We start from the raw sequence: 14,107 nt of genomic DNA on the forward strand, positions 1-14,107 counted from the left end.
GTGTGTGTGTGTGTGTGTGTGTGTGAGAGAGAGAGAGAGAGAGAGAGAGAGACAGAGACAGAGAAAGAGAAAGTGTCAGAGACACAGAGACACAGAGAGAGACAGAGGGAGAAACAGTGAGAGAAAGAGAGAGATAAGCTTTCATGAATTTTTTTCTGGCATTGGCTCACACAGTTGTGGAGCTTGGCAAGTCCAAAATCTAATGGGGGAGGCTGGTAGACTGAAGACTCAGGAAAGAGCTGCAGTTCAAGTCCAAAGGCAGTTTGCCTGAAGAATTCTCTTACTCAAATTGAGTCTGTCTTTGTTCTCTTAAGACCTTAAACTGAAAAGATGAGGTCCAATCATTGTGGAGAGGAATCTGCTTTACTTGAAGTCTACCCCTTTAAATGTTAATCTTGTTTTAAAAAAAATTCAACTCTTGCATTCCTCCAGGAGTAAACTGCTGGACAGTAGAGTATGTGTGTCTTCAACTTTAGTGGATCACATGAAATTCTTTTTCCAAGAGATTCTACCAATTTACATTTTTACTATACTTGGTATAGTCAGACTTTCTAATTTTTCTTTAAAGATTTCATTTATTTATTTGAGAGAGAGAGAGAGAATGCAAAAGAGCATGAGATAGGAGAAGGTCAGAGGGAGAAGCAGACTCCCCGTGGAGCCAGGACCCTGATGCAGGACTCGATCCTGGGACTCCAGGATCATGACCTGAGCTGAAGGCAGTTGCCCAACCAACTGAGCCACCCAGGCGCCCCATACTTTCTAATTTTTGTCAATTCTATTAGATGTATACTGATATCTCATGGGGTTTTAATTTTGCAGTTCTCTGATTGAGACTGAGCACTTTTTCACGTATCTTGGCCATTTAGAGTTGCTCTTTGGGAAAGGCTGGTTCAAATCTTTATCTGATTTTTGTGTTGGATTTTATGCCTTGTTCTAATAGATTTGTAAGGGTTCCTTACATATTCTACATGTTAGTGCTTTGTCAGTTACAAGTGTTGCAATGATCTTTCCTAATTTTGTGGTGGGCTTGTCTTCTTATTGTCTTTATCATGTTTTGGGAGAACAGAGTTCTTAACCATAGTGTAGTCAGTTTTATGTCTTTCCCTTTATGGTTACTGTTTTTCATATCTCACCACCCAGAACCTATTGGGGTGCCTGGGTGGCTCTGTGGGTTGGGTCTCTGTCTTCAGCTCAGGTCATGATCTCAGGGTCCTGGGATCGAGCCCCACATCGGGCTCTCTGCTCAGCAGGGAGCCTGCTTCCTCCTCTCTCTCTGCCTGACTCTCTGCCTACTTGTGATCTCTGTCAAATAAATAAAATCTTTTTTTTAAAGGGTTTTCTAGATTTTCCTTTCATATTTAGGATTATAATCCAACTAGAGTTTTGTTTTGTTTTAGTTTTGGGTAGATTATCCAATTTCATGTTTTCCATATAAAGAATTACTCTAACATCATTATTTTTAAAGATTTACTTATTTACTTTAGAGAGCAAGAAGTGTGGGGGGAGGCGCAGAGGGAGAGAGAGAATCTCCACCAGAATTCCTGCTGAACACAAAGCCTAATGCAGGGCTCAGTCTCACAACCCTGAAATCATGACCTGAGCCAAAAATAAGAGTTGGAGGCTTAACTGACTGAGACACCCAGGTGCCCTTCTATCATCATTATTTTTAAAAGTATCCTTTCCCCACTTCTCTCCAATGCAAACTCCGTCATTTTTCAAGTGTTTATACATGTGCAGGTCCATGCATATGCATTTTCCAAAAAACACAATAATAAGTTCATACTTCTCCTAACATGACCCAACTATCAAACCTTACTAACCCTTTAAGCAGAAGGGGATGCAAATTCCTTGGATCACGTTTACTCTTCTAGATACTCCATAACTTAAATACTACTGTATAAAATTAACAATACTTAAATACTGTGTTATATAGTCAATGTGTATTATGTTACATAAAAAGAAGTGAGAATACAAAGATATTATACACACACAGACACTCATAACAAAATGAGGAAATACAACAATTACAGTTCTCATTTCTGGGTAGTTGGTAGTCATAACTACCCTCTTCCACTACCTGCTCTGTATTTCCTTTGCCTTCGTCAAATACCTCAGTTGGTCTTGGTTCTTTACTTGGTGGGGTAACTAAAACCTTCCCTTCTGAAGGGTCTCAGCCTTTAGCAGTCCTGACTGAATTGGGTTGTGGTTTTCCATTGACTTTAATTCATAAGGCATGGTGATACTAAAGAAATGCCCAAGAGGTCTCCTATATTCTGGGCACACTCTTTTTTACCTTCACCATGGAGTAGCAGCCCCATTTACCCTGGTAGTCATGGCCCATCACAGTAAGTCCCTTCTTTGCCTCAGTTTAAAATGACCTGGTAGCAGTCTTAACTTATGGTTGGTTCAATGGAATCATTACCGTGTATCCTGGTGGAAGCATTCCTTGCTTTGGAACTAAGACCTATAGGTCAGCAGGGTAAAAGGTCACAAAAACAGTAGGCAAAATTTTTGCTAGTGGGTCACTGTGGGTAATAGTGAGGATGCCACTCCTATTTCAACCCCTCCATTCCTGGACTACCAAGTCTTGGCTATGGGAGAACTAGCATCATATACTGAATGCTGTTTTAAGGTATATACAGGCTCCTGGAGAACCTTGTCTCAGTCCTGTAAGGTGCTGATTGCCACCTGATACTCTAACAGAGTTTCAAAAAGTCATTCCACTGTTCTATCAAGCCAGCTGCCTCAGGATGGTAGAGAACACAGAAAGCCCAGTGAATTTCATGAACATAGGCCACTGCTGCACTTCATTGATATGAAGTGAGCTTGCATATGAGGCAGAACCATCTATGAACCAGGCCTTAGTTTTCTCTTCTTTTACATTACACCAAGGCAGGTCTAGCATTTCTAACTCTCTCACAGTGGGCCATCTTTTTATCCATGTTTTAGCCAACCAACCAAACTGTCAGAGTCCTTTTTAACCCCCCGAGCTGCAACATTCAATACGGAATCCCTGCTCAGTGTGCCCATCTCACTAAACGTGGCCTGACCCAACTTTCTTCTACCTTATTTCACACAGTTAATATCCATTCCCACACATGCTCTCTGGATTTCTGTCTGGATAAATTGGAAAACTCAAGCAGTTCTTCTGGAAGGTAGTGTACCTCATGAGTCACACTTTGCACCTCACTTTTAGTGGCCTGCTGGGACTTCTGTTTAATTATTGGTTGTTATAGCTAGAATGAATGCTTGTGCTCCCCACAAATTCTATGTTGAAATCCTAACCCCTAAGATGATGGCATTAGGAGATGGGGCATTTGGGAGGTAGCTACTCATGAATGGGATTAGTGCCCTTATAAAAGAGACCTTAAGGAGATCCCTTGCCTCTTCTTCTCTAACATGACATTACAGTGAAAAGAGGACTGTCCGTGAGGAAGCGGGTCCTCACCAGACACTTGACCCTGCTAGCTCCTTGATCTTGGACTTCCCAACTTCCAGAGCTGTGAGAAATCAATTTCTGCTGTTTATAAACCACCCAGTCTATGGCATTTTGTTATGGCGGCCCAAACAGACTAAGACATTGCCTAGAAGCAAAGAGAAGTGGTGAGAGTGGGTCCTGAAGAGAATCAGTATTGTCTTTCAGGGCATCTGCCTGAGGGAAGGCCATTACAGTTTCTGCAGGTAACGCAGAGTAAATCCTCTCAGGTGGGAAGAGAGAGGCTGTTTCTACAGGCAAAGACAAATCAGAGTTAAAGGTCTTAAAGCTCCCAACTCCAGGACGCCTGGGTGGCTCTGTTGGTTAGGCTGCTGCTTTCAGCTCAGGTCATGATCCCAGAGTCCGGGGATCAAGTCTCACATCAAGCTCTTTCCTCACAGGGAGCCTGCTTCTCTCTCTTCCTCTGCCTGCTTGTGCATGCTCTCTCTCTCTCTGATAAATAAAGAAAATCTTAAAAAAAAAAAAAAAAAGCTCCAAACTCCATCGGTTTTCTCACATGTCCCCATTCCACTTTCCAGGATCTCATTCTTTCCCAGTCAGTGCCTTTACCTTAATAGGAGACACCCTGTAAGGCTGGGAATTCAATGTGTGTTGTAGATCAGTCACTCCCACAATGAGGTTCTGAGTTTGGCTCTCAGCAATTTCAGCCCTGCTGTAGGTGATAAAGGTCTCTTTCAGGGCATATATAGACACTATTAGGTCATTTATGTGATGCTTGAGTTGGGAAATTGAATCCCTGAGCTCGTCATCTTTTTCTTCCCCGACTTTGTTCAGTGATGTTAGGAGAAACCAACTCAAGCACACATTTCAGAACACAGCTCATATGCTCCTCCCACTTTTCAGGTTCCCTCTCCTCTCTACCTTTTACCCTCATCTTTTCTGCTGCAAATTTCAATTTTTGTGCCTCTTTCAGGCAAAGCAAATTTAGCACCCAGTGAATTAATTGTTTACTCCTCAAATGTTGTTACTGGTTGGTTTGTATTGTTTCCTTTGCAAGGGATAGGAACTTAGTCCAAACCAGCTTAGGGCAAAAGGAGAATTTATTGGTTCATGGAATTAAGGGACAGGTTTAGCAACCAAACTGCAGGAAGGGGAATTTAGCTATACTCAAAAACCACTGGAACCAGGAACTAAAATCTGCTTCTCTCCTCGCAGATGGGCAACAAATCCCACTCTTATCTTTCAGCTTTCAACCATCTGGGAGGGGTGCCTTTGCTTCTTTATGGTTCAAAGCTCAAAAATGCTGGGCAAGGACTCTCACTGTTCTAACTTACCCAGCTGTCCTTCCCCCCATATGATGTGTATGTGTTCATATAAGAACACAGCACCTCCCAAGGAAACCAAATAGGTGAGGAGGAGGAGCTGTTTCCAGGAGAAATGAGGGATTTCACCACAAATATTAATAATTTCATCAATCCTTAAGTAAAATATTGGATAACATTTTCGCTAATTTCTGCAACACTTTAAGCAAAACGGCATCAGATCACAGAGGAGGGGGCAATAAATATTGCATGCCAGGTAGCAAGGAGAAATACTTTCAGAGAGGCCTCTTGAGGTGAGCCTTTAGGATTGAGTGTGATTTGTCAAGCCAGGAGGGGATTCCAGGGAGAGAGAGAGTTCCGAGCTTGAACAAATGGACATAAATACCTCCTCTTCCAGAACTCTCTTTTTATATTCTGGAAAAATGTATTTGAAGCCACCATAAAACAAAGGACAAAAGTATCCTTTCAGCGCAAAGTTAGAGGATTAAATGATCTTTAGTTGGACTGAAACACAAGCTGTGTGAATAAACAAGTGACTAAATCCCCCTACAACTTGACTTTCTCATCTCCTGCATAAAGATGGTAATGGTACCTTAAGGCTCAAGTAACGATTAAATGAGATAATCCCTCAGTCAATGCTTTCACACATCGTAAACGCCCAAAAAACCCGCTAGATATCAGCAGTTATACTCATAAATGTAGCTGAAAAAAAATGAATTAAATGCTAAATCCCAGCTAGATACCATTTTTAAAGTATTCAGAGTGAACTCGTTATGCAAACCAAACATCGTGAGGTCAAAATATTTAAAATTACTCCTTTTAATAGTTCAGGTACGTACAGTGTTACAAAACCAGGAGAAACCAGGAAGCAGAGTTGACGAGTGGGTTTAGATGCTCTGATTTTGTCAACTGAGACAGGTGAAAAACAGGTGATCAAACCCAAAGAGCTCCCCGAGGACCTGCTGAGCGCCCGGATTGCGCGACCCAGGGGAAGCTGCAGCGAAGGCACAGCCCGGGGGCCCACACAACTCAGACGCGCAGGAGCGCGGAATCTGCGCCTGGCCCCAGCTACAACGAGCAACCCAGGATGGGGATTCCCCCCAGCCCTCACCACTCCGCCCGCAAAAGAACCCTGCCCCGCCCCCCGGCCGGTCGACGTCCCGGGCGGCGCGGTCGTGACGTCACTTCCTGTCGCCGGCGCGCACGTGGGAGGAAGTGCCGGTGCCCGCGGCCGCCGCTCCTGCTTGTCTCTGTGGTTACGTTTGTCTGCCGGCCGGGCAGCTTCCTCCAGCTGGGCAGTCGCAATGGGAGTCCCGGCTTTCTTTCGCTGGCTCAGCCGCAAGTACCCGTCCATCATTGTCAACTGCGTGGAAGAGAAGGTGAGGAGGCGTCTGACGGCCGCCAGGGGCTCAGGCGCGTTTAGGCCGCGGCCCTCGGCGCCCGCCACCTGCCCCCGAGGCGCGGTGCTGGGTCCCGCGCCACCCTGTCGGCCTCGCGGACAGGGCGGCCCGACATGCTGTTGGGCGCCGGCACCCGGAATCGGGGCCGGGGAAAGCGGGCGGGGCGGGGCAAGAGCCGAAAGGGGTACGAACTCGCTTGAGGGCTGTTCCTCCCTTGCCCGCTTTTTCCGGGACCGGGAGGCCCCGCCCACGGCTTTGTTTCTTCCCGGCCCCGTGCGTTTGGTTTTCCGAAGAGTCTTAGTCTATTGAGCCACTCCCGGCGGCTCCACAGAATTAGCTGGTTAGGGCTGCGCAGATGCTGATCCTGGCCTTTAACAACCTTGTAAAGTAATAACCGGCGGCGAGCTTTTTTGTTGTTTACTGTCCGTGCCTGAAAGGCTTCGTAGTGCCAGAGGCCATTTGTTGCTAGATTTGTTAGATTCCTCGGCGAAAGCAGCCATCCAGGAAAGATAGGACAAGATAGAAGTCTGATAAGTGCCCCTTGTCTAGGTGCTCTACTGTCGGACAGCTTACTTGTTAAAATTTTCGGAATTCCTAGATGCACTCGAACAGTACACTTTTTGTTGTTAGTTTGTTAGTACATTGACTTTTGTCCATTCTTCAGTTTTGTAGTTATCGTTTCCGTGTTACCAGTCCAAGTTCGATTTTATACTCTTAATTAGAATTTTTGGGTTGGGAAGGTTCAGGGGGTCACATCATGCCTTCCACCCTTTTGTTTTTGAAGGAAGTACCCAGCTGTCACTGTGAAAACTTACTTTTGTTTCCTCCTGGCACCGTGAGATCTTAATTTTTGCTTATTAGCTATCCAAAGGAGGGATCGAAAACCTTGTTTTGATGGTATTCCCAGTATTTTTTTTTTTCTGAAAGAGAAACTTAAACTTAATGCTTGTTTCCTTTGTTTTTTAAGACTTTTCTCAAACATAACGTACATCTCATTCCATTTTTACTTTCTAGTGATAACCAGTTCTAACTCTTTTGGTTCTGTTTCTGAGTATCATGCTTATGTCTGATTTACTGGTTTTGGATCTAGCTGTGGAATTGCAGCTATGATAGAAGACGGTTTAGTCGCTCTTGCAATCTCCTTCCCCCCTCCAAATAATAGTACATCACTATCTTCATTTCTTCTAACGGTAAGCTTGATAATTTTACTATGCCTTTTTAAAAATTGTATTTCCTATATAAAATATCCCTTGACTTTTCACTGTCAAAGCTTAGCTATTAGCTTTTCTACTCTGGCTGCCCTTACTCTTCACCTCAGCGTGTCAGTTATACTTTTCCCTTGTTGGCATCCAAAATTAAATTGTCAGGGCATTGGTAATACTGATTTATTTCAAAAGCTAAAAAAATTAGGGGTGCCTGGGTTGCTCAGTCAGTTAGGTATCTGATTTCAGCTCAGGTCATGATCTTGCCGCTCAGCCTGGAGTCTGCTTGTCCATCTGCCCCTCCTTCAGTATCTGTCATTCATTCATTCATTCATTCATAAATACATACATACATACTTTGAAAAACGATAAAAGCTGAAAAAAATCAAATAGTATTGTCAGTTATTGTCACTGTGCCGACTCAGGTTATGTGCTACTTTTGTCTTTTCCTTGGTATTGCTTTTCTCTTTTCCTCTTTACATCATTCCCTATCCAATCTCCCTCTTGTCTCAGATATTCTATCAAGTCCTCTTTCTTCTTGGAGACTGCTTTTTGAGATTTTTTATTTCTATTGCTGTCACACTTGATTATTTAGGCTTTCTGGAAACCTGTTTCTTGAAATTTTTAACAATTCCTCTCTTCAAATTGGAGATACTGTTTTCTGATCATCTTTCTTGGCTTAAATCCTTGGTTTTTATTTTCAGTCAAATTCTTAAAGAAGTGCTATGTGAGATGTTAGTTTTCTGAGTCCGTTGTATCCTTGTACATATGGATGGCCATTAGCTAAATGTAGTTTTAGCTTGAAAATAAGTTTCCCTCAAAAGTTTGAAAGTATTATTATTTTGACTTCTGTTATCCAGTGTTGTTGATGAGAATTGAACATTAATGTGATTTATTTATTTAATCAACACACTTATGTAGCGTTTAACATGTATCGAGTGTTGTTCTAGGCACTTTACAGATTAATTTATTAAATCTTCATACTCATATGATTATTACTCATTATTACTATTACATATGAGAAAACTAAAGGATGGAGTGGTTAAGTAATATACTTAAGGTCACTCAGTTAATGTCAGAGCCAGTGTCAACCAGGAAGACCATGCTCTTAATTTATGTGTTCTTCTGCTTTCACTCTTTTGTAATTGATTTATTTATTTTTATTTTTTTTAAATTTTTTATTTTTTCAGTGTAACAGTATTCATTATTTTTGCACCACACCCAGTGCTCCATGAAATCTGTGCCCTCTCCAATACCCACCACCTGGATCCCCCAACCTCCCACCCCCCGCCCCTTCAAAACCCTCAGATTGTTTTTCAGAGTCCATAGTCTCTCATGGTTCACCTCCCCTTCCAACTTCCCTCAACTCCCTTCTCCTCTCCATCTCCCCTTGTCCTCCATGCTATTTGTTATGCTCCACAAATAAGTGAAACCATATGATAATTGACTTTCTCTGCTTGAGTTATTTCACTCAGCATAATCTCTTCCAGTCCTGTCCATATTGCTATAAAAGTTGGGTATACATCCTTTCTGATGGAGGCATAATACTCCATAGTGTATATGGACCACATCTTCCTTATCCATTCGTCCGTTGAAGGGCATCTTGGTTCTTTCCACAGTTTGGCGACCGTGGCCATTGCTGCTATAAACATTGGGGTACAGATGGCCCTTCTTTTCACTACATCTGTATCTTTGGGGTAAATACCCAGTAGTGCAATTGCAGGGTCATAGGGAAGCTCTATTTTTAATTTCTTGAGGAATCTCCACAGTGTTCTCCGAAGTGGCTGCACCAACTTGCATTCCCACCAATAGTGTAAGAGGGTTCCCCTTTCTCCACATCCTCTCCAACACATGTTGTTTCCTGTCTTGCTAATTTTGGCCGTTCTAAGTGGTGTAAGGTGATATCTCAATGTGGTTTTAATTTGAATCTCCCTGATGGCTAATGATGATGAACATTTTTTCATGTGTCTGATAGCCATTTGTATGTCTTCATTGGAGAAGTGTCTGTTCATATCTTCTGCCCATTTTTTGATATGATTGTCTGTTTTGTGTGTGTTGAGTTTGAGGAGTTCTTTATAGATCCTGGATATCAACCTTTTGTCTGTACTGTCATTTGCAAATATCTTCTCCCATTCTGTGGGTTGCCTCTTTGTTTTTTTGACTGTTTATTTTGCTGTGCAGAAGCTTTTGATTTTGGTGAAGTCCCAAAAGTTCATCTTCGCTTTTGTTTCCTTTGCCTTTGGAGACATATCTTGAAAGAAGTTGCTGTGGCTGATATCGAAGAGGTTACTGCCCATGTTCTCCTCTAGGATTCTGTTGGATTCCTGTCTCACGTTGAGATCTTTTATCCATTTTGAGTTTATCTTTGTGTACGGTGTAAGAGAATGATCGAGTTATGGACCCTCAACTCTATGGTCAATTAATCTTCGACAAAACAGGAAAAAATATACAATGGAAAAAAGACAGTCTCTTCAATAAATGGTGCTGGGAAAACTGGACAGCTATATGCAGAAGAATTGATTTATTTTTATTTCTGAATTTTTTAAAGATCTTTGTATCCTTGGTAGTATAAGCTTTCATGATTATGTACTTAGGTATAGGGTTTTTTAAAATTTAAATTCATTTGGATCAGTACTTGGCTGACTCTCTCAGTCTGGAAACTTGTGTTCTCAGTTCTAGAGAATGTTCTTTGATTTTTTTTTTCCTGACTTTTTTCCTCTGCCCTCTGAATTCTGGATACTGGGTCTCTGATTTCCTTTTTTTTTTTTTTTTTTCCTTTAACCTATAATGTATTATTTGCTTCAGGGGTACAGGTCTGTGATTCATCAGTCTTATAAAATTCATAGCACTCACCATAGCACATACCCTCCCCACTGTCCATAATCCAGGGACCCCATCCCTCATACCTCCCTCCCCTCCAGCAACCCTCAGTTTGTTTCCTGAGATTAAGAGTCTCTTATGATTTGCCTCCTTCCCCGGTCCCATCTTGTTTCATTTTTTCCCTCGCTTCCCCCCATGACCCCCTGCCTTGCCTCTCAAGTTCCTCATATCAGAGAGATCATATGATAGTTTTCTTTCTCTGGTTGACCTACTTTACTTAGCATAATATCCTCTAGTTTCATCCACATCGTTGCAAATGGCAAGATTATGTGGGATTTTTTTGATGGTTGCATAGTATTCCACTGTGTGTGTGTGTGTGTGTGTATATATCTATCTATCTATCTATCTATATATATATATATATATATATATATATATAGAAAAGGAGATGTGGTGTGTGTGTGTGTGTATAGATATATCTATCTTCTTTATCTATTCATCTGTTGATGCACATCTAGGCTCTTTCCATAGTTTGGCTATTATGGACATTGCTGCTATAAACCTTGGGGTGCATGTGCCCCTTCGAATCACTACATTTGTATCTTTAGGGTAAACAACCTAGTAGTGTGATTGCTGATTCACAGGGTAGCTCTATTTTTGACTTTTTGAGGAACCTCCATACTGTTTTCCAGAGTGGCTGCACCAGCTTGCATTCCCTCCAACAATGGAGGAGGGTTCCCCTTTCTCTGAATCCTTGCCAACACTTGTCATTTCCTGACTGGTTAATTTTTGCCATTCTGACTGAAGTGAGGTATCTCACTGTGGTTTTGATTTGTATTTCCGTGATGCCGAGTGATGTGGAGCATTTTTTCATGTGTCTGTTGGCCATCTGGATGTCTTCTCTGCAGAAATGTCTGTTCATGTCTTTTGCCCATTTCTTGATTGGATTCTTTGTTCTTTGGGTGTTGAGTTTGATAAGTTCTTTATAGATTTTGGATACTAGGTACTGGACCTCTGATTGATTTATTTTTCTTTCTTTCTGTTCTCCCCTTCCCCCCTCCTCTTTTGTAGGTTTATTGAGATATAATTGACCTACAGCAAACTGTACATATTTCATGTGTACAATTTAATAGATATTGACATGCGTGCATCCATGCAACCATCACCACAATCGAGATAATAAACATCACTATAAAATATTCCATCTGCCTCTTTATTATTTCTCCTTAAAGCCCCTCCCTGTTGACCATCTTTAATCAACCACTGGTGTATTTCTGAATCTGTAGATAAGTTTTCATTTTCTACAATTGAATATAAATGAAATTATATTGTAGGCACTCTTTTTTTTTTTTTGACGTGGCTCAGTTACTTTCATTCAGAATAATTATTTTGAAGTTCATTCATGTTATGTGTATCAGAAGTTCGTTTCTTTTTATTTTTGTATAGTATTCTATGTTGTGCATATATCACATTTTGTTCATTCATGTGATTGAGGAGCATTTGGATTATTTTGGGCCATCATAAAAAAAAACTATGAATAGCTATGAACAGTGGTGTCCAAACCTTTGTGTGACTGTATACTTTCATTTCTTTAGAGAAATTACTTAGGAGTGAAATGATTGAATTATATGGTAGATGTGTGATTATTTCAAAAGGAAAAATTGCCAGACTGTTTTCCCAAGTGATTGTACAATTTTGTATTGCCACTAGTAGTTTATGAGAGTTCTAGTTGTTCTGTTTCTTCGCCAACACCTGGTATGGTTAGTTTGTTCAGTTTTAGTCCTTTTTTTTTTTTTTTTTAAAGTCTTAGTCCTTCTTATGTAGTTTTATCTCTTGGTTTTAATTTACATTTCCCTAATGACAAATGATGTGGAGCATCTTTTTGGGTGCTTATTTGCCTTCCATATACCTTCTTGAGTGAGATGTCTATTCAGATCTTTTGTTCCTCCCCCTTTTTTTAAGAGAGGGAGAAAGGAGGGCAGGGGCAGAAGGAGAGGGAGAGAAAAAATCCTAAGCAGGGGGGCGCCTGGGTGGCTCAGTGGGTTAAGTCTCTGTCTTCAGCTTGGGTCATGATCTTGGGGTCCTGGGATCGAGTCCCGCATCAGGCTCTCTGCTCACCAGGGAGCCTGCTCCCCCCCCCCGCCCCTTTCCTCTCTGCCTACTTGTGATCTTTCTGTGTCAAGTGGATGAATAAAATCTTTTTTTTTTTAAAGATTTTTATTTATTTATTTGACAAAGAGATCACAAGCAGGCAGAGAGGCAGGCAGAGAGAGAGGAGGAAGCAGGCTCCCTGCTGAGCAGAGAGCCCGATGTGGGGCTCGATCCCAGGACTCTGAGATCATGACCTGAGCCGAAGGCAGCGGCTTAACCCACTGAGCCACCCAGGCGGCCCCGGATGAATAAAATCTTAAAAAAAAAAAAAGAATCCTAAGCAGGCTTCAGGCCCAATGCAGCTCGATCTCACAACCCTGAGATATGAAACATGAGCCAAAATCAAGAGTCAGCTGCTTAACTGATTGAGCCACTCAGGTGCCCCATGTTGATTTTTTTTTAATTGTCAAACCCACTTTGCATTCCTTGGATAAATCCCACTTGATCATGGTGTATTATTTTTATGTATCGTTAGATTCAATTTACCAAAGTTTTCTTGAGAATTTTTACCTTTATGTTCAAAAAGAATATTTGTGTTCTGGTATTCTTAGGTTTTTGTCCATTTTTAGTATCAGAGTAATCTAGATGTCAGATTGAGTTGCAATGCATGCTCTCTTCAGTTTTCTGAGAAAAGTTTTTGCAGAGTTGGTATTATTTCTTCCTTAAGTATTTGGTAGAATTCACCAGTGAAGCCATCTAAACCTGAAGTTTTGGGAAGGATTCTTTTAGCTACAAATACAGTTTGTTTAAGTGAACATAAAGCTGTTCAGATTATCTCTTTTTTTTAATGAGTTTGTATGTTTCATCAGTTCTGTCCATTTCATCTAGGTAGTCAAATTTGTTGACATAAAGTTGTTCATAGGATTCCTTATTATCCTTTTGTTCTCAGTGGAAAATGTAGTGATGTTATCTTTCTCATTCCTGATACTAATTTTTTTTTGTTTCATTATCAGTATTGCTAGTGTGATCTCAAAGAACTAGCTTTTGATTTCATTCATCTTTTTTCCCTGTTGTTTCTTCTGCTTTTTATTGAGTTTTATCCTTATTTTCATTATTTATTTCTTATGCTCACTTTGGGTTAACTGCTTTTTTTGTCCTAATTTCTAAAGGTGGCAGCTGAGGTCATTGCTTTGATACATTGTTTCTTCTCATAGGTTTGGAGTGCCTGCTACTACTGTGTTAGTTACATCCCACAAATATTGACATGTTGTGTTTTCATTTTTATTCAGTAACAGATACTTTCTAATAGACTTTTTTACTTCTTTGGCCCATTGTTTATTTACAGCTGTTACTTAATTTTCAAATATTGGTGATTTTAGGCATTTTTTGGTTTTTGATTTCTAGTTTTGTTCACTGTCATTGAACATACTTTGCATTATTTGAATCTTTTTAAAGTTTACCTGATTTGTTTTATGACCTAGAATATGGTGTTGGTAAATGTCATTTTGCCTTAAAAGAGATACAAGTTCTGCTGTTGGGTGGAGTGTTTTATAAATGTTATCATGCTGGTTTATAGGATATGGAAGACTTGAACAATACTTAGTGATTTTGTTTCTTCTATCAATTACTGATAAGGGTGTGGAAATCTGTTACATATAATTATTTGGATACATCTGTTTCTTGTGCATAAATGCATAGGATTATTATGTCTTCTTGAAAAATATGCTCCTTTATTGTTACAAAATTAACTTTTTTGGCTCTCCTGGGTGACTCAGCCGAGGAGTCAGCTTGCTATTCCCTGCCTCTCCTTTTGCCCCTCCCCCACTCATGGTTTCT

At 40.9% G+C, this 14,107-nt stretch overlaps 1 protein-coding gene across 2 annotated transcripts in view; it reads left to right on the forward strand.

Moving 5' to 3' along the window:
• The first annotated feature begins 5,964 nt into the window (after positions 1–5,964).
• Positions 5,965–14,107, forward strand: part of LOC111141389 (5'-3' exoribonuclease 2) — a 92,966-nt gene continuing 84,823 nt past the window's right edge. The window contains exon 1 of one of the 2 annotated variants that reach the window (XM_022493900.1): positions 5,965–6,137. In XM_022493900.1, the coding sequence (XP_022349608.1) occupies positions 6,063–6,137 (75 nt within the window). In that variant the 5' untranslated portion in view covers positions 5,965–6,062. The remainder of the gene's footprint in view (positions 6,138–14,107) is intronic. The other variant, XM_022493897.1, reaches the window with a different exon arrangement.

Source organism: Enhydra lutris, unplaced genomic scaffold (genome assembly GCF_002288905.1).
Source record: "Enhydra lutris kenyoni isolate GAN:26980312 unplaced genomic scaffold, ASM228890v2 scaffoldscaffold6, whole genome shotgun sequence".
Classification (NCBI taxonomy): domain Eukaryota; kingdom Metazoa; phylum Chordata; class Mammalia; order Carnivora; family Mustelidae; genus Enhydra; species Enhydra lutris.